Below are 27859 nucleotides of genomic sequence, written 5' to 3'. Positions count from 1 at the left end.
CTAGACTTTGACCTAGGTAGGCACAAGAAATCACACTTAACCATCTGGCAGTCCGACGGACGAATCTGGGTTTGGCGAATGCCAGGAGAACGCTACCTGCCTATCTCTTAAGATTTCCCTTCACTGGAACTAAGGGGACTAGCCCGAACCATGAAAAACAGCGCTTGGCATTGCGCATGGTGATCTTAGGCTTATGTGCATATCTCTCTCTTTCTCTCTCTCTCTCTCATAGCATGTTCCCCTCCCTAGCGGTGGCTGTGCCCCCTGTCTCTGCGGCCGGTTGTCTCTGTGTCCTGCTAGTGGACCTGAAGGTTGACAGGCGTCGTCTGAAGCCCTCTCCAGAGAAGAAGTAGAGCAGCGGGTCGAAGCAGGAGTTGGAGGCAGCTAGACAGAGCGTCACCACCACACTCTTCTGCATGTACACCAGCTCCGAACAGGAAGTGGCAGTCTGGGACAGGAAGCTGAGGTGGATGGAGCGCTGGATGTGGTACGGCATGAAGCACAGCAGGAATGCCAGCATCACTATGACAATCATTCTGATAGCCTTAGACCCCGCCCCCTTCTGGCGCTGCGCAGCGTGTTGCCGTGACAGCAGGGCCCGGATGATCCCGACGTAGCACAGCAGGATGACCAGGAAAGGAAGTACGAAGCCCACGGCCAATGAGAAGTAGTTGAGCATGATGAGCTTGTTAAGCCCGCCCCCTGTGCTGCGCTCTGGAGGCTCGAAGCACTTGGTCTTATTGGTTGCTGGGTGGAGGTGTTGACCAGTCATGAGGAAGGGGGAGGACACAGTGCAGATGAACACCCAGATACAGACACACACCAGACGGGCGCGGCGCTCTGAGACCAGGCGCAGGTTCTGCACGGGGAACACGATGGCGAGGAAGCGCGTGACGGACATGGCGGTCATGAAGAACACGCTGCAGTAGAGGTTCACGTAGAGGGCATAGGATGAAACCCTGCACAGGAAGTCTCCCAGGTTCCACTGACCCTGAGGGAGAGGATCAACATCAACAATAATCTATTTTAATAGCATCTCAAAGCCCGGGATCCATTCAAAGGTGCGTTGTCGACAATGTGCCTTTTAAAGGCAGTTTCCCCCGACGTAAATTACCTATAAAAGTCAAGTGAAATGCGCTTGTCGACAACTCACCTTTGATTGAATTCGGCCAAAATGCTGTTACAGAGCACAACCCCCCCCCCCCCAGTCATTACTACCTTATTAACGTAGTAGAGGACCCGTAGTGGCAGCGTAGAGACACACAGCAGGTCGGACACGGCCAAGTTCAACATGTAGACGTGGAACGCAGAACGCTGCCGGAACGTTTTGACCAGAACCAGCAGAGCGAAACCGTTACCGGCCAGGCCGAACACCGTGATGATAGAGTACACAGTAGAGTACACCTGGAGAGACAGAAACACCTGGTAACACACAGTAGAGTACACCTGGAGAGACAGAAACACCTGGTAACAGACAGTAGAGTACACCTGGAGAGACAGAAACACCTGGTAACAGACAGTAGAGTACACCTGGAGAGACAGAAACACCTGGTAACAGACAGTAGAGTACACCTGGAGAGACAGAAACACCTGGTAACAGACAGTAGAGTACACCTGGAGAGACAGAAACACCTGGTAACAGACAGTAGAGCACACCTGGAGAGACAGAAACACCTGGTAACAGACAGTAGAATGCACCTGGAGAGACAGAAACACCTGGTAACAGACAGTAGAGTACACCTGGAGAGACAGAAACACCTGGTAACAGACAGTAGAATGCACCTGGAGAGACAGAAACACCTGGTAACAGACAGCAGAGTACACCTGGAGAGACAGAAACACCTGGTAACAGACAGTAGAGTACACCTGGAGAGACAGAAACACCTGGTAACAGACAGTAGAGTACACCTGGAGAGACAGAAACACCTGGTAACAGACAGTAGAGTACACCTGGAGAGACAGAAACACCTGGTAACAGACAGCAGAGTACACCTGGAGAGACAGAAACACCTGGTAACAGACAGTAGAGTACACCTGGAGAGACAGAAACACCTGGTAACAGACAGTAGAGTACACCTGGAGAGACAGAAACACCTGGTAACAGACAGTAGAGTACACCTGGAGAGACAGAAACACCTGGTAACAGACAGTAGAGTACACCTGGAGAGACAGAAACACCTGGTAACAGACAGTAGAGTACACCTGGAGAGACAGAAACACCTGGTAACAGACAGTAGAGTACACCTGTAGAGACAGAAACACCTGGTAACAGACAGTAGAGTACACCTGGAGAGACAGAAACACCTGGTAACAGACAGTAGAGTACACCTGGAGAGACAGAAACACCTGGTAACAGACAGTAGAGTACACCTGGAGAGACAGAAACACCTGGTAACAGACAGTAGAGTACACCTGGAGAGACAGAAACACCTGGTAACAGACAGTAGAGTACACCTGGAGAGACAGAAACACCTGGTAACAGACAGTAGAGTACACCTGGAGAGACAGAAACACCTGGTAACAGACAGCAGAGTACACCTGGAGAGACAGAAACACCTGGTAACAGACAGTAGAGTACACCTGGAGAGACAGAAACACCTGGTAACAGACAGTAGAGTACACCTGGAGAGACAGAAACACCTGGTAACAGACAGTAGAGTACACCTGGAGAGACAGAAACACCTGGTAACAGACAGTAGAGTACACCTGGAGAGACAGAAACACCTGGTAACAGACAGCAGAGTACACCTGGAGAGACAGAAACACCTGGTAACAGACAGCAGAGTACACCTGGAGAGACAGAAACACCTGGTAACAGACAGTAGAGTACACCTGGAGAGACAGAAACACCTGGTAACAGACAGCAGAGTACACCTGGAGAGACAGAAACACCTGGTAACAGACAGTAGAGTACACCTGGAGAGACAGAAACACCTGGTAACAGACAGCAGAGTACACCTGGAGAGACAGAAACACCTGGTAACAGACAGTAGAGTACACCTGGAGAGACAGAAACACCTGGTAACAGACAGTAGAGTACACCTGGAGAGACAGAAACACCTGGTAACAGACAGTAGAGTACACCTGGAGAGACAGAAACACCTGGTAACAGACAGTAGAGTACACCTGGAGAGACAGAAACACCTGGTAACAGACAGTAGAGTACACCTGGAGAGACAGAAACACCTGGTAACAGACAGTAGAATGCACCTGTTAACACATAGATGCATCTGATTACAGACAGACAGTAGAATACACCTTGTAAGGATGATTTGATTTGGTTACAGACAGTATAACACACTTAGATACACCTTGTTACAGACAGACAGTAGAATACACCTGGTTACAGACAGTATAATACACATACAGTAGATACACCTGGTTACATATTTATTTACCCTTATTTTACCAGGTAAGTTGATTGAGTACACATTCTCATTTACAGCAACAACCTGGGGAATAGTTACAGGGGATGAATGAGCCAATTGGAAGCTGGGGATGATTAGGTGGCCATGATGGTATGAGGACTAAATAGAGAATTTAGCCAGGACACCGGGGTTAACACCCCTACTCTTACGATAAGTGCCATGGGATGTTTAGTGAACACAGAGAGTCAGGACACCCATTTAACATCCCATCTGAAAGACATCACCCTACACAGGGCAATGTCCCCAATCACTGCCCTGGGGAATTGGGATATTTTATTTTAGACCAGAGGAAAGAGTGCCTCCTACTGGCTCACCAACACCACTTCCAGCAGCATCTGGTCTCCCATCTAGGGACCGACCAGGACCAATACTGCTTAGCTTCAGAGGCAAGCCAGCAGTGGGATGCAGGGTGGTATGCTGCTGGATAACATAGATAGACCTGGTTTCCGACAGACAGTAGAATACACCTGGTAACATATGGTACCAGTCAAAAGTTTGGACACACCTACTCATTCAAGGGTTTTTCTTTATTTTTTACTATTTTCTACATTGTAGAATAATACTGAAGACATCAAAACTATGAAATAACACATATGGAATCATGTAGTAACCAAAAAAGTGTTAAACAAATCAACATTTATTTTATATTTGAGATTATTCAAAGTAGCCACCCTTTGCCTTGATGACAGCTTTGCACACTCTTAGCATTCTCTCAACCAGCTTCATGAGGAATGCAGGTCAACTGATGCAGCACTCCATCACTCTCCTTCTTGGTCAAATAGCCCTTACACAGCCTGGAGGTAAGTTTTGGGTCATTGTTCCTGTTGAAAAACAAATGATAGTCCCACTAAACCCAAACCAGATGGGATACTGTGGTAGCCATGCTGGTTAAGTGTGCCTTGAATTCTAAATCAATCACATACAGTGTCACCAGCAAAGCACCTGCACACCATCACACCTCCTCCTCCATGCTTCACGGTGGGAACCACACATGCGGAGATCATCCGTTCACCTACTCTGCGTCTCACAAAGACACGGCGGTTGGAACCAAAAAAAAAGGACAGATTTCCACCGGTCTAATGTCCATTGCTCATGTTTCTTGGCCCAAGCAAGTCTCTTCTTATTATTGGTGTCCTTTAGTAGTGGTTTCTTTGCAGCAATTCGACCATGAAGGGCGGCAGGTAGCTTACTGGTTAAGAGTGTTGTGCCAGTAACTGAAAGGTCGCTGGTTCTAATCCCTGAGCTGACTAGGTGAAAAATCTGTCGATGTGCCCTTGAGCAAGGCACTTAACCCTAATTGCTCCTGTAAATCGCTCTGGATAAGGGCGTCTGCTAAATGACAAAAATAAAAAGGAAGGCCTGATTCATGCAGTCTCCTCTGAACAGTTGATGTTGAGATGTGTCTGTTACTTGAACTGTGAATAATTTATTTGGGCTGCAACTGAGGTGCAGTTAACTCTGATGAACTTTTCCTCTGCAGCAGAGGTAACTCTGGGTCTTCCTTTCCTGTGGTGGTCCTCATGAGAGCCAGTTTCATCATAGCGCTTGATAGTCTTTGCGACTGCACTTAAAGAAAATGTAAAAGTTATTGAATTCTTCTGGATTGACTGACCTTCATGTCTTAAAGTAATCATGGACTGTCGTTTCTCTTCGCTTATTTGAGCTGTTCTTGCCATAATATGGACTTGGTCTTTTTCCAAATACATCTATCTTCTGTATACCCCCCTACCTTGTCACAACACAACTGATTAGCTCAAACGCATTAAGAAGGAAAGAAATTCCATAAAATTAACTTTTAACAAGACACACCTGTTAATTGAAATGCATTCCAGGTGACTACCTAATGAAGCTGGTTAAGAGAATGCCAACAGTGTGCAAAGCTGTCATCAAGGCAAAGGGTGGCTACTTTGAAGAATCTAAAATCTAAAATATATTTTGGTTACTACATGATTCCATATGTGTTATTTCATAGTTTTGATGTCTTCACTATTATTCTACAATGTAAAAAATAGCACAAATAAAGAAAAACCCTGGAATGAGTAGGTGTGTCCAAACTTTTGACTGGTGCTGTATATACACCTGGTATTACACCGTAGAATACACCTGGTAACACATAGATACACCTGGTTACAGACAGACAGTAGAATACTCCTGGTAACACATAGATACACCTGGTTACAGACAGAATGTAGAATACACCTGAGAGAGACAGTAACCTGGTATTACACCTGGACAGATGGAGTAGACCGTAGAATACACCTGAGAGAGAAACACACACCTGGTATTGTATGTGGAGTACACCTGGTAACACATAGATACACACTTGGTATTACATCTGGACAGGTGATCATAGACGTGTTGCCTTTGGTGTTTTTTAATTGTCTACCATTACGAATAAGAAATGTATAGGCTACCTTGTTGATGTGTTTAAGTGCACCCATGACCAGCTCGGAAACCGGATTGCATAGTGGAGAAGGTACGGTGGGATTCGAAATGGTCGGTAATCTGTTTGTTAACTTGGCTTTCAAATTCTTTCGAAAGGCAGGGCAGGATGGATATAGGTCTGTAACCGTTTGGATCTAGAGTGTCACCCCCTTTGAAGAGGGGGATGACTGCGGCAGCTTTCCAATCTCTGGGGATCTCAGACGTTATGAAAGAGAGGTTGAACAGGCTAGTAATAGGGGTTGCGACAATTTCGGCGGCTAGTTTTAGAAAGAAAGGGTCCAGATTGTCAAGCCCAGCTGATTTGTAGGGGTCCAGATTTTGCAGCTCTTTCAGAACATCAGCTGTCTGAATTTGTGTGAAGGAGAAGCGGGGGGGGGGGGGGGGGGGGGCATGGGCAAGTTGCAGCGGAGGGTGCAGAGTTGGTGGCCGGGATAGTGGTAGCCAGGTGGAAAGCATGGCCAGCCGTAGCAAAATGGTTCTTGAAATTCTCGATTATTGTAGATTTATCGGTGGTGATAGTGTTTCCTAGCCTCAGTGCAGTGGGCAGCTGGGAGGAAGTGCTCTTATTCTCCATGGACTTTACAGTGTCCCAAAACTTTTTGGAGTTAGTGCTACAGGATGCAAATTTCTGTTTGAAAAAGTTAGCCTTTGCTTTCCTGACTGCTTGTGTATATTGGTTCCTAACTTCCCTGAAAAGTTGCATATCGCGGGGGCTATTTGATGCTAATGCAGTACGCCACAGGATGTTTTTGTGCTGGTCAAGGGCAGTCAAGTCTGAGGAGAACCAGGGGCTACATCTGTTCTTAGTTCTGTATTTTTTGAATGGGGCATGTTTATTTAAGATTGAGAGGAAATAACTTTTAAAGAACAACCAGGCATCCTCTACTGACGGAATGAGATCTATATCCATCCAGGATACCTGGGCCAGGTCAATTAGGAAGGCCTGCTCGCTAAAGTGTTTTAGGGAGCGTTTGACAGTGATGAGGGGTGGTCATTTGACCGCGGACCCGTTACGGATGCAGGCAATAAGGCAGTGATCGCTGAGATCCTGGTTGAAGACAGCGGAGGTGTATTTAGAGGGTAAGTCAGTCAGGATGATATCTATGAGGGTACCCATGTTTACAGATTTAGGGTTGTACCTGGTAGGTTCGTTGATAATTTGTGTGAGATTGAGGGCATCTAGTTTGGATTGTAGGATGGCCGGGGTGTTAAGCATATCCCAATTTAGGTCACCAAGCAGTACGAACTCTGAGGATAAATGGGGGGCAATCAATTCACATATGGTGTCCAGGGCACAGCTGGGGGCTGAGGGGGTCTGGAGCAAGCGGCAACAGTGAGAGACTTATTTCTGGAAAGGTGGATTTTTAGAAGTAGAAGCTCAAACTGTTTGGGCACAGACCTGGATAGTATGATAGAGCTCTGCAGGCTCTCTCTACAGTAGATTGCAACTCCACCCCCTTTGGCAGTTCTATCTAGACGGAAAATGTTATAGTTGGGGATGGAAATTTCAGAATTTTTGGTGGCCTTCCTAAGCCAGGATTCAGACACTGCTAGAACATCAGGGTTGGCGGAGTGTGCTAACGCAGTGAATAACTCAAACTTAGGAAGTAGACTTCTGATATTTACATGCAAGAAACCAAGGCTTTTGCGATTACAGAAGTCAGCAAATGATAGCGCCTGGGGAGTAGGAGTGATACTGAGGGCTGCAGGGCCTGGGTTAGCCTCTACATCACCGGAGGAACAGAGGAGGACTAGAATAAGGATACGGCTAAAGGCTTTAAGAACTGGTCTTCTAGTGCGTTGGGTACATAGAATAAAGGGGGCAGATTTCTGGGCGTTGTAGAAAAGATTCAGGGCATTATGTACAGACAAGGATATGGAAGGATATGAGTAAAGTGGAGGTAAACCTAAGCGTTGGGTGACAATGAAAGAGATAGGATCACTGGAGGCACCAATTACAATGAAAGAGATAGGATCACTGGAGGCACCAATTGAGCCGGTCTCCGTGTGTATGGGGGGTGGGACAAAGGAGCTATATAAGGAGCTATATATAGCTATATAAAGGAGCTATATAAGGCCGGGGCTAGCAGATGGAATCTTTGTGGTCGACGTCGTAATGGGAAGCCTGTTGTAACCACATCAGACGATTTTGTCAGCAGACCAGTCGTGTAGGATCGGCGGGGCTCCGTGTCAACACTAGGTGGTCCCGTCCGGTTGACAGAGAGGTAGATAGCCGGGAGATGGGCCTAGCTCAGGATGATTAGCCAGACCACAACGTCCATTTTGTTGCAGCTAGCTGGTAGCGATGAATCCGGAGTTAAAGGTCCAGTGATTCAGTGATTCCGGCAGAAAAACTGATATGTTCTGGGTCGATAACGCGCTGTGCAGACAGTGCAGACTGGCTGAATAATAGTCCAGACTAGAGCTGGCTGGTAGGTGGTGCAGGCCACGGACAATGGTGAAAAAACGCTAACGGTAGCTGATAGCAAGTAGCTAGTTAGCTGGCTACTCCCGTCCGGTAGACCTAGAGGTAGATAGCCGGGATATGAGCCTGGCTCTAGGCTAGCTCGAGGCTAACTGGTGCTTGCATCGGGGGCAGTGGTGATTAGCCAAACAGCAACATCCATTCGGTTGCGGCTAGCTAGTTGCAATCCGGTGATTAATGTCCAGTGATTAAATTATTCCGGCAGAAAAATCCAATGTTCTGGGTGAAATACCGCTAACTGTGGCTAATAGCAAGTAGCTAGTTAGCTGGCTAGCTAGTTTCAACTGGAGATACTAGATAAAAGGTAAGTCAATAATAGAATCCGTTACACATTGAGTGAGGCGGGTTGCAGGAAAGTATATTTTGTAGAAGGATGAAAAGTCTGATAGGGAAATATGTACGAAAAATACAAAAAAACAGGGTATTTACAGGCTATTTACGACAAAAACAGGACTGCACTACTACGCCATCTTGGAGGAGGGAGGATCTGAGGACCCATGCCAAATCTTTTCAGTCTCCTGAGGGGGAATAGGTTTTGTCGTGCCCTCTTCACGACTGTCTTGGTGTGCTTGGACCATGTTAGTTTGTTGGTGATGTGGACACCAAGGAACTTGAAGCTCTCAACCTGCTCCACTACAGCCCCGTCGATGAGAATGGGGGCGTGCTCAGTCCTCTTCTTTTTCCTGAAGTCCACAATAATCTCCTTTGTCTTGATCACGTTGAGGGAGAGGTTGTTGTCCTGGCACCACACGGCCAGGTCTCTGGCCTCCTCCCTATAGGCTGTCTCGTCGTTGTCGGTGATCAGGCCTACCACTGTTCTGTCATCGGCAAACTTAATGATATTTCTGCAGGGATCGAGCACACATTTTGATTTTATCTACTAAATTGCTGGGTTATCTACTATCTACTAAAATGCGCTGGTTGTCTGTCCCAGTGCCATAGATATAGGCTACAGAGTTTGGCAAACTCTGTTTTAGATCAGAATGTCATGGGCACCATGTTGGCACCAATAGATCCATGGCCATTGTTCTAAATTAAAATGTTATTGCCATGGAATGGAATGGAATGGTCTTAACTGTTTTGTATGGAATGCTCGCTGATCTTAACTGTTTTTTATGGAATGATCGCTGATCTTAACTGATTTGTATGGAATGCTCGCTTATCTTAACTGTTTTGTATGTGTCACGATCGTCATAATGATTGGACCAAGGCGCAGCGTGATATGCGTACATCTTTTTAATAGTGTACTGGCAACACGATACAAAATACAAAACAACCAAACGAAACGTGAAGTCCTCGGTTAACAACACAAACCAACACGGAACAAGATCCCACAAAACACAAGTGAACAACAGGCTGCCTATGTATGGTTCCCAATCAGAGACAACAAGCAACAGCTGATTCTCGTTGCCTCTGATTGAGAACCACCCCGGCCAACCTAGAAAACACATGAACTAGAAACTGAACATAGAACACAAAACATAGACCCTACACACCCTGGCTCAACATATAAGAGTCCCCAGAGCCAGGGCGTGACAGTACCCCCCCCCAAAGGCGCGGACTGCGACCGCGCCAACATAAACCCAACAGGGGAGGGGCCGGGTGGGCATTCCGCCTCGGAGGCGGATCCGGCTCCGGGCGTGACCACCACCCTCTAACAACCCCCCCGTAGCGCCCCTGGTCTGGTCTGGCCCCGCTGGCTGGAGCTGGACTGGACATCGGTGGAGCGGATTGCTTAGGCTCCGGTGTGGAGCAGCTGACCGGTACCTGACCAGGCACCGGTGAAACAGGCACGGGCTGTGCCGGACTGACGACGCGCACCACAGGCTTGGTGCGGGGAGCAGGGACGGGCCGGACCGGGCTGGCGACGCGCACCACAGGCTTGGTGCGGGGAGCAGGAATGGGCCGGACCGGGCTGACGAAGCGCTCCACTGGCTTGGTGTGGGGAGCAGGAACAGGCCGGGCCGGGCTGACGACGTGCACCATTGGCTTGGTGCGGGGAGCAGGAATGGGCCGGACCGGGCTGACGAAGCGCACCACTGGCTTGGTGCGGGGAGCAGGAACAGGCCGGGCCGGGCTGACGACGCGCACCATTGGCTTGGTGCGGGGAGCAGGAACAGGCCGGACCGGGCTGACGCGCACCATAGGCTTGGTGCAGGGAGCAGGAACAGGCCGGGCCGGGCTGGCAACGCGCACCATTGGCTTGGTGCGGGGAACAGGAACAGGCCGGGCCGGGCTGGCGACACGCACCATTGGCTTGGTGCGAGGGGCAGGAACAGGCCGGGCCGGGCTGGCGACGCGCACCACAGGCTTGGTGCGGGGAGCAGGAACAGGCCGGGCCGGGCTGGCGACGCGCACCACAGGCTTGGTGCGAGGGGCACGAACAGGCCGGGCCGGGCTAGCGACGCACACCACAGGCTTGGTGCGAGGGGCAGGAACAGGCCGGGCCGGGCTGGCGACGCGCATCACAGGCTTGGTGCGAGGGACAGGAACAGGCCGGACCGTACTGGGAACACACACCACTGGCCTTGTGTGGGGATCAGGAACGGGCCGGACCGGACTGGTAACACACCTCAGTACCTCTCGCCATGCCTCTACACTCTCCTTCCCTCTACTGACCAATGGCCCCCGTAACCTGGTGGCCTTCTCTCCTCGTCCACAAACTCGCCCTTTATCTGCCTCCAGCAGCCCCGTCGTCCATGCCGTGTGACCCCCAACATTTTTTTATTGGGGGTGCCTCTCGCCTGTCCGACGACGGCCCGGTTGGCGCCGCTTCTCCTCTCCTGCCTGGGTCTCCCCCTTCATCGCCCTCCGGTAACGGACGGCCTCCTCCTCCGTGATCTGCCCCCAACCGAGGAGGACATCCACTAACGTTACCTCCGGCGTTTGCTCCTGGACACGCTGCTTGGTCCTGTATTGGTGGGATCTTCTGTCACGATCGTCATAATGATTGGAGAAAGGCGCAGTGTGATATGCGTACATCTTTTTAATAGTGTACTGGCAACACGATACAAAATACAAAACAACCAAACGAAACGTGAAGTCCTCGGTTAACAACACAAACCAACACGGAACAAGATCCCACAAAACACAAGTGAACAACAGGCTGCCTAAGTATGGTTCCCAATCAGAGACAACAAGCAACAGCTGATTCTCGTTGCCTCTGATTGAGAACCACCCCGGCCAACCTAGAAAACACATGAACTAGAAACTGAACATAGAACACAAAACATAGACCCTACACACCCTGGCTCAACATATAAGAGTCCCCAGAGCCAGGGCGTGACAGTACGGAATGCTCGCTGATCTTAACTGTTTTGTATGGAATGCTCGCTGATCTTAACTGTTTTGTATGGAATGCTCGCTGATCTTAACTGTTTTGTGCATAATGTTTACGCCATCGTTTTCTATGACCGAAAAGAGCTTCTGGACATCAGAACAGCGATCACTAACCTCGATTTGGATGAAGATTTCTACTTCAATGAGTCAGCGTTGCAGGACATACTGCTAACCCCGGACCAGGCCCTAATCCCCAAGACTCGGAAAAGGGAGGCCGACGTGTGGGCACACTGACGAAACTACGCCGACGAGTAAATAAACCTCCTCTACCCTCCTTTCTATTGGCGAACATACAAATCACTGGAGAACAAACTGGATGAGCTCCATTCCTATCAACGGTACCTGAAGAACTGTAATATTTCTCAGAGTCATGGCTGAACAAGGACATGGATAATATACATCTAACTGGTTTTTCTACTCATCAGCAGGACCGAACGGCAGCCTTGGGTAAGCTCAAGGGGGGAGGTGTGTGTCTCTTTGTTAACAACAGCTGGTACACAATCTCTAATATTCAAGTCTCAAGGTGCTCGCCTGAGTTAGAATACCTAATGAAAAGCTATAGACCACACTATTTACCAAGAGTTTTTATCTATATTTTTCATAGCTGTCTATTTACCACCACAAACCGATGCTGGCACTAAGACCTCACTCAAGGAGCTGTATAAGGCCATAAGCAAACAAATAAAAGCTCATTCAGAGGCGGTGGCCGGTGATTTTATTGCTGGGAAACTGAACTCCATCTTATCTAATTTCTACCAGTATGTCACCTCTGCAACTTGAGGAGACAACTCTAGATCAACTTTACTCCACACACAGATGTGCATACAAAGCTCTCCATTTGGCAATTTCGCAAATCTGACCATAACTCTATACTCCTGATTCCTGCTTACAAACAAAAACTCAAACAGGAAGTACCAGTGACGCGCTCAATAAGGAAGTGGTCCGATGAAGCAGGTGCTAAACTACAGGACTGTTTCGCTAGCACAGTTGGCGTTGAGGAGTTTACCACATCAGTCACCGGCTTCATTTGTATTTCGTATCCAGGCTCTGTCGTAGCCGGCTGCGACCGGGAGACCCATGGGGCGGCGCACAATTGGCCCAGCGTCGTCTAGGGTAGGGTAGGGAATGGCCGGCAGGGGATGTAGCTTAGTTCGTAGAGCATGGCGTTTGCAACGCCAGGGTTGTGGGTTCGATTCCCACGGGGGGGTATGAAGAAAAAAAAAGTAAGTAATGTATGCACTAACTGTAAGTCGCTCTGGATAAGAGCGTCTGCTAAATGACTCTAATGTAAAATGTAATAAATAATGTGGAAATTGAGCAAGTTGAGGTGACTAAACTGCTTGGAGTAACCCTGGATTGTAAACTGTCATAGTCAAAACATATTGATACAACAGTAGCTAGGATGGGGAGAAGTCTGTCCATAATAAAGCGCTGCTCTACCTTCTTAACAGCACTATCAACAAGGCAGGTCCTACAGGCCCTAGTTTTGTCACACCTGGACTAATGTTCAGTCATGTGGTCAGGTGCCAAAATTGCAATTGGCTCAGAACAGAGTAGCACGGCTGGCCCTTGGATGTACACAGAGAGAAAAAAATAATTATATGCATGTCAATCTCTCCTGGCTCAAACTGGAAGAGAGATTGACTTCATCACTACTTGTATTTGTGAGAGGTATTGGCATGTTGAAAGCACCAAGCTGTCTGTTTAAACGACTAGCACACAGCTCAGACACCCATGCGTACCCCACAAGACATGCCACCAGAGGTCTCTTCACAGTCCCCAAGTCCAGAACAGACTATGGGAGGCGCACAGTACTACATAGAGCCATGACTACATGGAACTCTGTTCCACATCAGGTAACTGATGCAAGTAGTAAAAACACATTTTAAAAACATAAAAATACACCTTATGGAACAGCGGGGACTGTGAAGCAGCACAAACATAGGCACAGACACATGCATACACACACGATAACATACACACTATACACACACGTACACACGGATTTTGTGTTGTAGATATGTGGTAGTGGAGTAGGGGCCTGAGGGCATGTATGTATGTATATGTATGTGTGTATGTGTGTATATATATGTATGTATGTATGTATGTATGTATATATTTATATATATATATATATATATATATATATATATATATATATATATGTGCATATATATATAAATATATGCATATACTGAATCTATTTGCGAGGGGGAAAAAAACATATGGGGGATTGGAAGTGATGCAGACAATTACATTGATGGAAGTTACAATCTATCTGCAATATTAAAGCTGATCTACCTGCCGGACCCCAGGAAGAATCCATAATAAAAATGGAAGGGATCCATAATAAATACAAATACAAATTCCAAGTTATACACTGAGTATACAAAGCAATAAGAACACCTGCTCTTTCCATGGTCCTGGTCAATCCAGGTGAAAGCTATGATCCCTTATTGATGTCACCTGTTAAATCCACTTCAATCAGTGTAGATGAAGGGGAGGAGACAGTTTAAAGAAGGATTTTCAAGCCTTGAGACATGGATTGTGTATATGTGCCATTCAGAGGGTGAATGGGCAAGACAAGATTTAAGCCCCTTTGAACAGGGTATAGTAGTAGGTGCCAGGCACACCGGTTTGTGTCAAGAACTGCAATGCTGCTGGGTTCTTCACACTCAACAGTTTCCTGTGTGTATCAAGAATGATCCACCACCCAAACAACATCCAGCCAACTTGATACAAATGTGGGAAGCATTGGAGTCAACATGGGCCAGCATCCCTGTGGAACGCTTTCGACACCTTGTAGAGTCCATGCCCCAACGAATTGAGGCTGTTCTGAGGGCAAAGGGGGAGGTGAGGTGTGCAACTCAATATTAGGAAGGTGTTCCTAATGTTAGTTATACTCAGTGTATATACAGTGCATTCGGAAAGTATTCAGACCCCTTGACTTTTTCCACATTTTGTTACGTTACAGCCTTATTCTAAAATGGATTAAAAATAAATAAAAAAACTCATCAATCTGCACACAATACCCCATAATGACAAAGCGAAAAAAAAAAAAAAAATAATAATTTTTTACCTTATTTACATAAGTATTCAGACCGTTTGCTATGAGACTCGAAATTGAGCTCAGGTGCATCCTGGTTCCATTGATCATCCTTGAGATGTTTCTACAACTTGATTGGAGTCCACCTGTGGTAAATTCAATTGACTAGACATGATTTGGAAAGGTACACACCTGTCTATATAAGGTTCCACAGTTGACAGTGCATTTCAGAGCAAAAACCAAGCCATGAGGTTGAAGGAATTGTCCGTAGAGCTCCGAGACAGGATTGTGTTGAGGCACAGATCTGGGGAAGGGTACCAAAACTTTTCTGCAGCATTGAAAGTCCCCAAGAACACAGTGGCCTCCATCATTCTTAAATGGAAGAAGTTTGGAACCACCAAGACTCTTCCTAGAGCTGGCCGCCCGGCCAAACTGAGCAATCGGGGGAAAAGGGCCTTGGTCAGGGAGGTGACCAAGAACCTGATGGTCACTCTGACAGAGCACCAGAGTTCCTCGGTGGAGATGGGAGAACCTTCCAGAAGGACAACCAATTCTGCAGCACTCCACCAATCAGGCCTTTATGGCCGAGTGGCCAGATGGAAGCCACTCCTCAGTAAAAGGCACATGACAGCCTGCTTGGAGTTTGCCAAAAGGCACCTAAAGGACTCTCAGACCATGAGAAACAAGATTCTCTGGTCTGATGAAACCAAGATTGAACTCTTTGGCCTGAATGCCAAGCATCTCGTCTGGAGGAAACCTTGCACCATCCCTATGGTGAAGCATGGTGGTGGCAGCATCATGCTGTGGGAATGTTTTTCAGTGGCAGGGACTGGGAGACTAGTCAGGATCGGAAAGATGAACGGAGCAAATAACAGAGAGATCCTTGATGAAAACCTGCTCCAGAGTGCTCAGGGCCTGAGACTGGGGCGAAGGTTCACCTTCCAATAGGACAATGACCCTAAGCACACAGCGAAGACAACGCAGGAGTGGTTTCCCCAACGCGAGAGTTGCACCCCTTCTCAAAAAACCAACACTCGATCCCACTGATGTCAACAACTACAGACCAGTATCCCTTCTTTCTTTTCTTTCCAAAACTATTGAGCGTGCCGTCTTTAGCCAACTCTCTTGCTATCTCTCTCAGAATGACCTTCTTGATCCAAACCAGTCAGGTTTCAGGACTGGTCATTCAACTGAGACTGCTCTTCTCTGTGTCACGGAGGCTCTCCGCACTGCTAAAGCTAACTCTCTCTCCTCTGCTCTTGTCCTTCTAGACCTGTCTGCTGCCTTTGATACAGTGAACCATCAGATCCTCCTCTCCACCCTCTCCGAGCTGGGCATCTCCGGCGCGGCTCACTCCTGGATTGCGTCCTACCTGACCGGTCGCTCCTACCAAGTGGCGTGGCGAGAAGCTGTCTCCGCACCACGTGCTCTCACCACTGGTGTCCCCCAGGGCTCAGTTCTAGGCCCTCTCCTTTTCTCCCTATACACCAAGTCACTTGGCTCTGTCATATCCTCACATGGCCTCTCCTATCATTGCTACGCTGACGATACACAACTAATCTTCTCCTTTCCCCCTTCTGATAACCAGGTGGCGAATCGCATCTCTGCATGTCTGGCCGACATATCAGTATGGATGACGGATCACCACCTCAAGCTGAACCCTGGCGAGATGGAGCTGCTCTTCCTCCCGGGGAAGGACTGCCCGTTCCATGATCTCGCCATCACGGTTGACAACTCCGTTGTGTCCTCCTCCCAGAGTGCGAAGAGCCTTGGCGTGACCCTGGACAACACCCTGTCGTTCTCCGCTAACATCAAGGCGGTGACCCGATCCTGCAGGTTCATGCTCTACAACATTCGGAGAGTACGACCCTTATAATTGTAAAGTGGTTATCCCACTGGCTATAGGGTGAATGCACCAATTTGTAGTCGCTCTGGATAAGAGCGTCTGCTAAATGACGTAAATGTGCCCTTGAGCAAGGCACTTAACCCTAATTGCTCCTGTAAGTCGCTCTGGATAAGAGCGTCTGCTAAATGACTAAAATGTAAATGTAATGTAAATGTTTCTGAATCTGAGTCTCTGAATGTCCTTGAGTGGCCCAGCCAGAGCCCGGACTTGAACCCGATCGAACATCTCTGGAGAGACCTGAATATAGCTGTGCAGCGACGCTCCCCATCCAACCTGACAGAGCTTGGTGTGCCAAGCTTGTAGCGTCATACCCAAGAAGACTTGAGGCTGTAATCGCTGCCAAAGGTGCTTCAACAAAGTTCTGAGTAAAGGGTCTGAATACTTATATAAATGTGATCTTTCAGTTTTTTTTATACATTTCCAATCATTTCTAAAAACCTGATTTTGCTTTGTCGTTATTGTGTGTAGATTGATGAGGAAAAAAAACAATTTAATCAATTTTAGAATAAGGCTGTAACGTAACAAAATGTGTAAAAGGTCAAGGAGTCTGAATACTTTCCGAATGCACTGTACATAATGTATTTACCTCAATTACCTCCTACCCCAGCACATCGACTCGGTATTTGTACCCCGTGTATATAGCCAAGTTATCGTTACTCATTGTGTATTTATTATTATTATTACTGTTTGCCAAACTGCATATCTATGGCTCTGGTCTGCCTGAGGATGTCACGGTTTCTGCCGAGGCTGCTCCTTCTCCTTGTTCGGGCAGGCTTCGGCGGTCGTCGTCCGTTGTTTCTGTGTTCGTTTGGTTTGGTCTGTTTTGGTACACCTGTTTCTCATTTTGTCTTGATTATGTGTCCTTTAAGTTCTCGTTGTTTCTGTCTTGTGGTTGTGTGTAGTTGTTCTTTGTCAGCAGGTGTTTCCATGTCAAGTTTGTGCTAATTTTTCTGTAGAGAGTCCGCACTATTGTGCGTGTTTGTTTATTACGCTGAGTGCGTTATTTTTCTTTGCCTCCGGCTCTGTTTATAGCCGTTCATTCTGTGGACTCTATTAAAGTATTTTGGACTACTTCTGCATCCTGCATCTGATTCCCACACCACACCTACGCCAGCTCTGACAGAACTACACACCACTCATGGAATCAGCAGGAGCAGCAGCAGCGACCGAGTCATGGGAGGAGCGCGTCCGCGGACAGGATGACAGGATAGCTCAAATCACCAACGCTCTTCAGGGAGTAATGAATACCCTGCATCGCCTGGAGACCAGTTGGGCACCCACGCCTCCTCCCACATTACCACCAGCACCGGTCAGTCCCTTTGTCCACGCTCCGGAACCCAGTGGGATTCGGCTCTCGCTCCCGAGGGCGTATGATGGTACCGCTGCCGGGTGTCAAGGTTTCCTCCTACAAGTTGAACTCTACCTCGCCACCGTACACCCGGTGCCCTCGGGACACGAGAGCGTTTCCGCCCTCATCTCCTGTCTCACCGGCAAGGCGTTGGAGTGGGCCAACGCCGAATGGAGGAGAATAGACCCTGCAACGATCACCTATGCAGAGTTCTCCCGTCGCTTCAGGGCTGTATTCGACCATCCACCTGAGGGGAAGGCGGCGGGAGAACGTCTATTCTACCTCCGACAGGGGAAGAGGAGCGCCCAGGAGTTTGCACTGAAGTTCCGGACTCTAGCGGCAGACGCAGGGTGGAATGAGCGGGCCCTCATAGACCACTTCCGCTGCAGCCTACGGGAGGACGTCCGTCGTGAGTTGGCCTGCAGGGACACCACCCTCACGTTTGACCAGTTGGTGGATATGGCCATTCGCCTAGACACCCTGCTGGCCACCCGCGGACGTCCTGAGTGGGGGTCGTCCATTCCACCCTCCAGCACCTCCGAGCCTAGTCCTATGGAGCTCGGGGGTGCTGGCGCTAGAGAGGAGAGGAGAAGGAGCCCCAGGGGGACCAACCCCTGTACCAACTGTGGCCATGGAGGACACACTGCGGCCAGGTGCTGGGGGGGGTCTCCTAGGGGACGAGACGGCAGGCCACGCACTGGGGAGTCCTTCCAGGTGAGTAGGCGCCCCACTTACCCAGAGCTCTCTGTTGTGCACCTAACCATACCTGTTTGCTTCCCACAGGTTGCACCTCGTTCCCAGCATAAGGCGCTAGTAGATTCAGGCGCAGCTGGGAATTTTATAGATCGGAGATTTTGTGCAGAGTTAGGGATTCCCCTCCTTCCTGTCAACAATCATTTCCCTGTACATGCTCTAGATAGCCGTCCGTTGGGATCGGGGTTGATTAGGGAGGTCACAGCTCCACTTAGGATGGGGACGCAGGAGGGTCATGAGGAGACTATACAGCTATATCTTATTGACTCTCCTGCATATCTGGTGGTGCTGGGGCTTCCCTGGTTGATTACCCATAATCCCTCTATTTCGTGGCAACAGAGGGCTCTTAAGGAGTGGTCTGCCCAGTGTGTAGGGCGATGTCTGGGCGTTTCCGTAGGGGCGACCTCGGTGGAGAGTCCAAACCAAGTGCCCACATTACACATTCCCCCCGAGTATGAGGATTTAGCACTTGTGTTTAGTAAGGCGAAGGCGACGCAATTGCCACCACATAGACAGGGGGATTGTGCGATAGACCTCCAGGTAGGAGCTGCGCTTCCGCGGAGCCATGTGTATCCTTTGTCTCAAGAGGAGAGGAGAGCTATGGAGACTTACATAGCCGAGTCTCTGAGACAGGGGTACATACGGCCCTCCACTTCCCCTGCGTCCTCGAGTTTCTTTTTTGTGAAGAAAAAGGATGGAGGTTTGCGCCCGTGTATTGATTACCGCAGTCTCAATCAGATTACTGTGAAATACAGTTATCCACTCCCTCTGATTGCGACTATGACGGAGTCTTTACACGGGGCGCGGTTCTTCACAAAATTGGACCTCAGGAGCGCATATAACTTGGTGCGTATTAGGGAGGGAGACGAATGGAAGACAGCATTTAGTACCACCTCGGGTCATTACGAGTATCTCGTCATGCCATACGGGTTAATGAATGCTCCTTCAGTCTTCCAATCCTTCGTAGATGAGATCTTCCGGGATATGCAGGGGCAAGGAGTGGTCGTGTACATTGACGACATTCTGGTGTATTCTTCTACCCGAGCCGAGCATGTAGCCCTGGTGCGCCGAGTGTTGAGGAGATTGTTGGAGCATGACCTATATGTCAAGGCAGAGAAATGTCTGTTTTTCCAGGAGTCTGTCTCCTTTTTGGGTTATCAGTTGTCTGCGTCAGGGGTAAAGATGGAGGTTGACCGTGTGTCGGCCGTGCGTAATTGGCAAACTCCAACCACTGTTAAAGTGGTGCAGCGGTTCTTGGGCTTTGCGAATTACTACAGGAGGTTTATCCGGGGTTTTGGACAGGTGGCAGCTCCCATAACGTCTCTTCTAAAGGGAGGTCCGGTGCGCTTGCAGTGGTCTGCTGAGGCTGATAGGGCTTTTGGGAGACTGAAGGACCTGTTTACCTCGGCGCCGGTGCTGGCGCATCCGGATCCCGCGCTACCATTCCAGGTCGAGGTAGATGCGTCTGAGGCCGGTATAGGGGCCGTGCTCTCGCAACGGTCTGGCACGCCCCTGAAACTCCGCCCCTGTGCCTTTTACTCTAAAAAGCTCAGTCCTGCGGAGCGAAATTATGACGTGGGGGACAGGGAGTTGCTAGCCGTGGTCCAGGCCCTAAAGGTGTGGAGGCATTGGCTTGAGGGGGCTCAACACCCTTTCCTCATTTTGACTGACCACCGAAACCTGGAGTACATCCGGGCAGCTAGGAGACTGAACCCTCGCCAGGCTAGGTGGAACATGTTTCTGTCCCGGTTCGTTTTTAAGATCACGTACATCCCTGGGTCCCAGAACGGTAAGGCAGATGCCCTGTCCCGGCGGTATGACACGGAGGAGAGGTCCGTTGAGCCCACGCCCATACTCCCGCCGTCTTGCCTGGTGGCACCGGTGGTGTGGGAGGTCGATTCCGAAATCGAGCGGGCGTTGCGTACCGATCCTAGCCCTCCACAGTGTCCTGTGGGTCGGACGTACGTTCCGCTCGAGGTTCGGGATCGACTTATATATTGGGCTCACACGTCACCCTCCTCTGGACATCCAGGGATTGGCCGGACGGTGCACTGCCTTAGCACTAAGTACTGGTGGCCAACGTTAGCCAGGGACGTGAGGGTTTATGTTTCCTCCTGCTCGGTGTGTGCCCAGTGTAAGGCACCTAGACACCTGCCCCGGGGGAAGCTACAACCCCTACCCGTTTCACAACGACCCTGGTCTCACCTCTCGGTGGATTTCGTTACTGACCTTCCCCCCCTCTCAGGGAAATACCACCATCCTGGTCGTTGTGGATCGGTTCTCGAAGGCCTGTCGTCTACTTCCCATGCCGGGTCTCCCCACTGCCCTACAGACCGCTGAGGCACTATTTACTCACGTCTTCCGGCATTACGGGGTACCCGAGGATATAGTGTCTGATCGAGGCCCCCAGTTTACCTCTCGAGTCTGGAGAGCGTTCATGGAGCGCTTGGGGGTCTCGGTGAGCCTTACCTCGGGGTACCACCCGGAGAGCAATGGGCAGGTTGAACGGGTAAACCAGGATGTGGGTAGGTTTCTGAGGTCGTATTGCCAGGGCCAGCCGGAGGAGTGGGCGAGGTATGTTCCCTGGGCCGAGATTGCGCAGAACTCCCTTCGCCACTCCTCCACCAGACTCACTCCTTTCCAATGTGTACTAGGGTACCAGCCGGCTCTGGCACCTTGGCATCAGAGCCAGATCGAGGCTCCTGCGGTGGATGAGTGGGTGCGGCGCTCGGGGGGGACATGGAACGCTGCTCACGTACATCTGCAGCGGGCCATCCGTCGACACAAGGCGAGCGCCGATCTCCACCGCAGCGAGGGACCGGTGTACGCACCAGGAGATCGAGTCTGGCTCTCGACCAGAAACCTGCCCCTCCGCCTGCCCTGCCGGAAGCTGGGTCGGCGGTTTGTGGGGCCTTTTAAAGTCCTGAGGAGGTTGAACGAGGTGTGTTACAGATTACAACTTCCTATTGATTATAAGAATATTAACCCCTCGTTCCATGTGTCTCTCCTCAGGCCGGTGGTAGCTGGTCCACTCCAGGACTGTGAGATAGCAGAGACTCCTCCGCCCCCGCTGGACATCGAGGGGGCTCCGGCGTACACAGTTCGGTCCATCCTGGATTCGAGACGCCGGATGGGGGGTCTCCAATATCTCGTGGAGTGGGAGGGGTACGGTCCGGAGGAGCGGTGCTGGGTGCCGAGGAGAGATATCTTAGACCCGTCTCTTCTGACTGAGTTCCATCGTGGTCATCCCACGCGCCCTGCTCCGCGTCCTCCTGGTCATCCCCGAGGCCGGGGTCGGCGCACGGCTGGGGCCGCGCGTCAAGGGGGGGGTACTGTCACGGTTTCTGCCGAGGCTGCTCCTTCTCCTTGTTCGGGCAGGCTTCGGCGGTCGTCGTCCCCGGAGTACTAGCTGCCACCGTTCGTTGTTTCTGTGTTCGTTTGGTTTGGTCTGTTTTGGTACACCTGTTTCTCATTTTGTCTTGATTATGTGTCCTTTAAGTTCTCGTTGTTTCTGTCTTGTGGTTGTGTGTAGTTGTTCTTTGTCAGCAGGTGTTTCCATGTCAAGTTTGTGCTCATTTTTCTAGAGAGAGTCCGCACTATTGTGCGTGTTTGTTTATTACGCTGAGTGCGTTATTTTTATTGTGCCTCCGGCTCTGTTTATAGCCGTTCATTCTGTGGACTCTATTAAAGTATTTTGGACTACTTCTGCATCCTGCATCTGATTCCCACACCACACCTACGCCAGCTCTGACAGAGGACTGAGTGAGGGTAAATGGTAGGCATGTTCTCTGCTATCTATGCACTGGGCACACACTGATTAAAACAACATTGTTTCCATGTGATTTCCAGTGGCGGAAAGTACATAAGTAAAAATACTTTAAATGACCACTTAAGTAGTTTTTTTGGGTAACTGTACTTTACTATTTATATTTTTGACAACTTTTACTTTTACTTCAATACATTCCTAAAGATAATAATGTACTTTTTACTCTGAACCTTTTACTCTGAACATTTTACCTGACACCCAAAAGTGGTCGTTACATTTTGAATTCTTAGCAGGACAAGAAAATGGCCCAATTCACGCACTTATCAAGACAACACGTGGTCATCCCTACTGCCTTTGATCTGGCGAACTCACTAAACACATGCATCTTTTGAAAATGATGTCTGAGTGTTGGAATGTGCCCCTAGCTAAGCGTAAACTTTAAAAACAAGAATATGGTGCCGTCTGTTTTGCTTAATATTAGGAATTTGAAATGATTCATACTTTTACTTTTGATCCTTAAGTATATTTGAGCAATTACATTTGCTTTTAATACTTACGTTTATTTATAACCAAATACTTTTAGACTTTTACTCAAGTAGTTTTTTACTGGGTGACTTTTACTTTTACTTGAGTAACTTTCTATTAGGTATCTATACTTTTACTAAAGTAAGACAATTTGGTACTTTTTCCACCAATGGTCATTTCATAACGTTGAACCAACGTGGAATTGATGTTGAATTGACGTCTGTGCCCAGTCTGTGCCCAGTGAATACTTTGTGTTTTAATTATTAATCTGGGTAGAGGGAGGGTCATGTGAAAATATATTTTGCTTGAGGAATGGTCATCCATTTTCAAATAAAAGAGGTCTGATTTTCTCTATGTATGAAATAATATTCTGTATGTCATTTGGCGACATCTCTATTCTAAATACTGTACTGTCTCTTATATAGGCCAACTTGGATCACGATTACTCTCTGTTACCACTGTAAATTGCTGCCTGAACACACTGCTTCTGTTAGATACCACTAACCAATCAATCTCATTGCACAGCTTTCCCATAGTATAGAAGCATATCAATGAGTGGGCATCTGCCCTTTGCGTGACGCATGGACGGACGGACGGGGGCGAAAGGGGCAAGACAGACAGGCAGGCAGGCAGACAGACAGATATGGTTACCTGGTTACGAAAGTCATCGATAGACGGACAGTTGGTCATGTTGTCCCTCAGAGTCACGTTGTCAAACTCCTCTACATCCATGTCTGGAACAGACAGACAGACAGATAAAGAGAGAGGAAGACAGACAGACAGTATGAGAAGAAAATAAAACACATTTTTACAGAGTTAGGGAGGCCTCCGCACTACATGAAAGAAAAGAAAGTTGGAGGGGTTTTCAACAACGACAGGAATCCCATACTAGGGCATAACCAGGAACATTTACAGTAATACAGAGTAGTTTGCTTTGATGGCAACCTACAAAACATGTGTTATCTAAGCTTTGTTTGTCGTAAAGCTTTGCTGTTTATGCTGAACTGTTGATTTTGAAGCAGATACTAATCTGATAATGTTCTGTTGATGTTCAGTCAGTTCTGAGGAGAAGAGTTTCCACAGAACACCAACAGCCCTCCGCATTGTTACAACACTTGAGAGGCGCACAACGATGTGGTACGGAGCTTGATTTGTCCTTGATTTGTCCTTGATTTGTCATTTTTTGTCCTTGATTTGTCCTTGATTTGTCCTCTGATTTGTCCTCTGATTTGTCCTCTGATTTGTCCTTGATTTGTCCTTGATTTGTCCTTGATTTGTCCTCTGATTTGTCCTCTGATTTGTCCTCTGATTTGTCCTTGATTTGTCCTCTGATTTGTCCTCTGATTTGTCCTTGATTTGTCCTTGATTTGTCCTTGATTTGTCCTCTGATTTGTCCTTGATTTGTCCTTGATTTGTCCTTGATTTGTCATTTTTTGTCCATGATTTGTCCATGATTTGTCCTTGATTTGTCCTCTGATTTGTCCTCTGATTTGTCCTCTGATTTTTCCTTGATTTGTCCTTGATTTGTCCTCTGATTTGTCCTTGATTTGTCCTCTGATTTGTCCTTGATTTGTCCTTGATTTGTCCTTGATATGTCATTTTTTGTCCATGATTTGTCCTTGATTTGTCCTTGATTTGTCCTCTGATTTGTCCTCTGATTTGTCCTCTGATTTGTCCTTGATTTGTCCTTGATTTGTCCTTGATTTGTCCTCTGATTTGTCCTTGATTTGTCCTCTGATTTGTCCTTGATTTGTCCTCTGATTTGTCCTCTGATTTGTCCTCTGATTTGTCCTCTGATTTGTCCTTGATTTGTCCTCTGATTTGTCCTCTGATTTGTTCTTGATTTGTCCTTGATTTGTCCTTGATTTGTCCTCTGATTTGTCCTTGATTTGTCCTCTGATTTGTCCTCTGATTTGTCCTCTGATTTGTCCTTGATTTGTCCTTGATTTGTCCTTGATTTGTCCTCTGATTTGTCCTTGATTTGTCCTCTGATTTGTCCTTGATTTGTCCTCTGATTTGTCCTTGATTTGTCCTCTGCATTCCGCCGTGTCACACAATCAACACGAAGCCTCTGAACCCATTTTCGGATCAAGCATAAATTGGCTTTTACCCTCCCTGCTGCAGATAATAGCATAACAGCTATTGGGTCAGAACTGCTCTGACAGTAAGAGTTATTGGGTCAGAACTGTTCTGTCAGTACCAGCTATTGGGCCAGAACTGTTCTGTCAGTACCAGTTATTGGGTCAGAACTGCTCTGCCAGTTGGCAATAAACAGCAGACCGGTTTTCAATACACATGTAAAACACTGAAGATGCTCCTGGGATCCCAGTCCTAGTCCAGTACAATGGAACTAATGAGCTGATACAAACTCCAAGCTCAACCAAAGGCACCTGAAATAGGTTTAATTGTTTTTATAGTATTTGACGTGTAGTTGACCCCAACAAAACAGCTGTATTATCACTATTTACTTAGAAAATGTTATAGCCTCTTATAGGACACCTGACAGACATCATGTTAGTAACTATGTTAAACACCTGACAGAACTAACTACAGTGTTATCTGTAGGTCAGAACACTGGTCCTACTGGTAGTTTAACTACAGTGTTATCTGTAGGTCAGAACACTGGTCCTACTGGTAGTTTAACTACAGTGTTATCTGTAGGTCAGCCCACTGGTCCTACTGGTAGTTTAACTACAGTGTTATCTGTAGGTCAGAACACTGGTCCTACTGGTAGTTTAACTACAGTGTTATCTGTAGGTCAGAACACTGGTCCTACTGGTAGTTTAACTACAGTGTTATCTGTAGGTCAGAACACTGGTCCTACTGGTAGTTTAACTACAGTGTTATCTGTAGGTCAGAACACTGGTCCTACTGGTAGTTTAACTACAGTGTTATCTGTAGGTCAGGCCACTGGTCCTACTGGTAGTTTAACTACAGTGTTATCTGTAGGTCAGAACACTGGTCCTACTGGTAGTTTAACTACAGTGTTATCTGTAGGTCAGGCCACTGGTCCTACTGGTAGTTTAACTACAGTGTTATCTGTAGGTCAGGCCACTGGTCCTACTGGTAGTTTAACTACAGTGTTATCTGTAGGTCAGAACACTGGTCCTACTGGTAGTTTAACTACAGTGTTATCTGTAGGTCAGAACACTGGTCCTACTGGTAGTTTAACTACAGTGTTATCTGTAGGTCAGCCCACTGGTCCTACTGGTAGTTTAACTACAGTGTTATCTGCAGGTCAGAACACTGGTCCTACTGGTAGTTTAACTACAGTGTTATCTGTAGGTCAGAACACTGGTCCTACTGGTAGTTTAACTACAGTGTTATCTGCAGGTCAGAACACTGGTCCTACTGGTAGTTTAACTACAGTGTTATCTGTAGGTCAGGCCACTGGTCCTACTGGTAGTTTAACTACTGTGTTTTCTGTAGGCCAGCCCACTGGTCCTACTGGTAGTTTAACTACAGTGTTATCTGTAGGTCAGCCCACTGGTCCTACTGGTGGTTTAACTACAGTGTTATCTGTAGGTCAGAACACTGGTCCTACTGGTAGTTTAACTACAGTGTTATCTGTAGGTCAGAACACTGGTCCTACTGGTGGTTTAACTCCAGTGTTATCTGTATGTCAGGCCTCTGGTCCTACTGGTAGTTTAACTACAGTGTTATCTGTAGGTCAGGCCACTGGTCCTACTGGTAGTTTAACTACAGTGTTATCTGTAGGTCAGAACACTGGTCCTACTGGTAGTTTAACTACAGTGTTATCTGTAGGTCAGAACACTGGTCCTACTGGTAGTTTAACTACAGTGTTATCTGTAGGTCAGAACACTGGTCCTACTGGTGGTTTAATTACAGTGTTATCTGTAGGTCAGAACACTGGTCCTACTGGTGGTTAACTACAGTGTTATCTGTAGGTCAGAACACTGGTCCTACTGGTAGTTTAACTACAGTGTTATCTGTAGGTCAGAACACTGGTCCTACTGGTAGTTTAACTACAGTGTTATCTGTAGGTCAGGCCACTGGTCCTACTGGTGGTTTAACTACAGTGTTATCTGTAGGTCAGAACACTGGTCCTACTGGTAGTTTAACTACAGTGTTATCTGTAGGTCAGAACACTGGTCCTACTGGTGGTTTAACTCCAGTGTTATCTGTAGGTCAGGCCACTGGTCCTACTGGTAGTTTAACTACAGTGATATCTGTAGGTCAGAACACTGGTCCAACTGGTAGTTTAAAAACAGTGTTATCTGTAGGTCAGAACACTGGTCCTACTGGTAGTTTAACTACAGTGTTATCTGTAGGTCAGAACACTGGTCCTACTGGTGTTTTAATTACAGTGTTATCTGTAGGTCAGAACACTGGTCCTACTGGTGGTTTAACTACAGTGTTATCTGTAGGTCAGAACACTGGTCCTACTGGTAGTTTAACTACAGTGTTATCTGTAGGTCAGAACACTGGTCCTACTGGTAGTTTAACTACAGTGTTATCTGTAGGTCAGGCCACTGGTCCTACTGGTAGTTTAACTACAGTGTTATCTGTAGGTCAGAACACTGGTCCTACTGGTAGTTTAACTACAGTGTTATCTGTAGGTCAGAACACTGGTCCTACTGGTAGTTTAACTACAGTGTTATCTGTAGGTCAGAACACTGGTCCTACTGGTAGTTTAACTACAGTGTTATCTGTAGGTCAGGCCACTGGTCCTACTGGTAGTTTAACTACAGTGTTATCTGTAGGTCAGAACACTGGTCCTACTGGTAGTTTAACTACAGTGTTATCTGTAGGTCAGAACACTGGTCCTACTGGTAGTTTAACTACAGTGTTATCTGT

The 27859-nt window shown here is 47.8% G+C and overlaps 1 protein-coding gene across 1 annotated transcript; it reads right to left on the bottom strand.

The window, feature by feature from the left end:
• On the bottom strand, positions 1-23773 carry LOC311121833 (cysteinyl leukotriene receptor 1-like; the record flags this gene model as incomplete). Its single annotated transcript, XM_084196276.1, is given in 5 exon segments — positions 1-12; positions 175-279; positions 281-991; positions 1219-1404; positions 23693-23773. Coding segments are annotated over 5 exon segments (1095 nt in total).
• Between the last annotated feature and the right edge of the window lie 4086 nt (positions 23774-27859).

The sequence above is a fragment of the Coregonus lavaretus genome (genome assembly GCF_964263955.1).
Source record: "Coregonus lavaretus genome assembly, contig: HAP1_SCAFFOLD_1470, whole genome shotgun sequence".
Taxonomy (NCBI): Eukaryota; Metazoa; Chordata; class Actinopteri; order Salmoniformes; family Salmonidae; genus Coregonus; species Coregonus lavaretus.
This window is presented reverse-complemented; position numbering and strand designations above follow the sequence as displayed.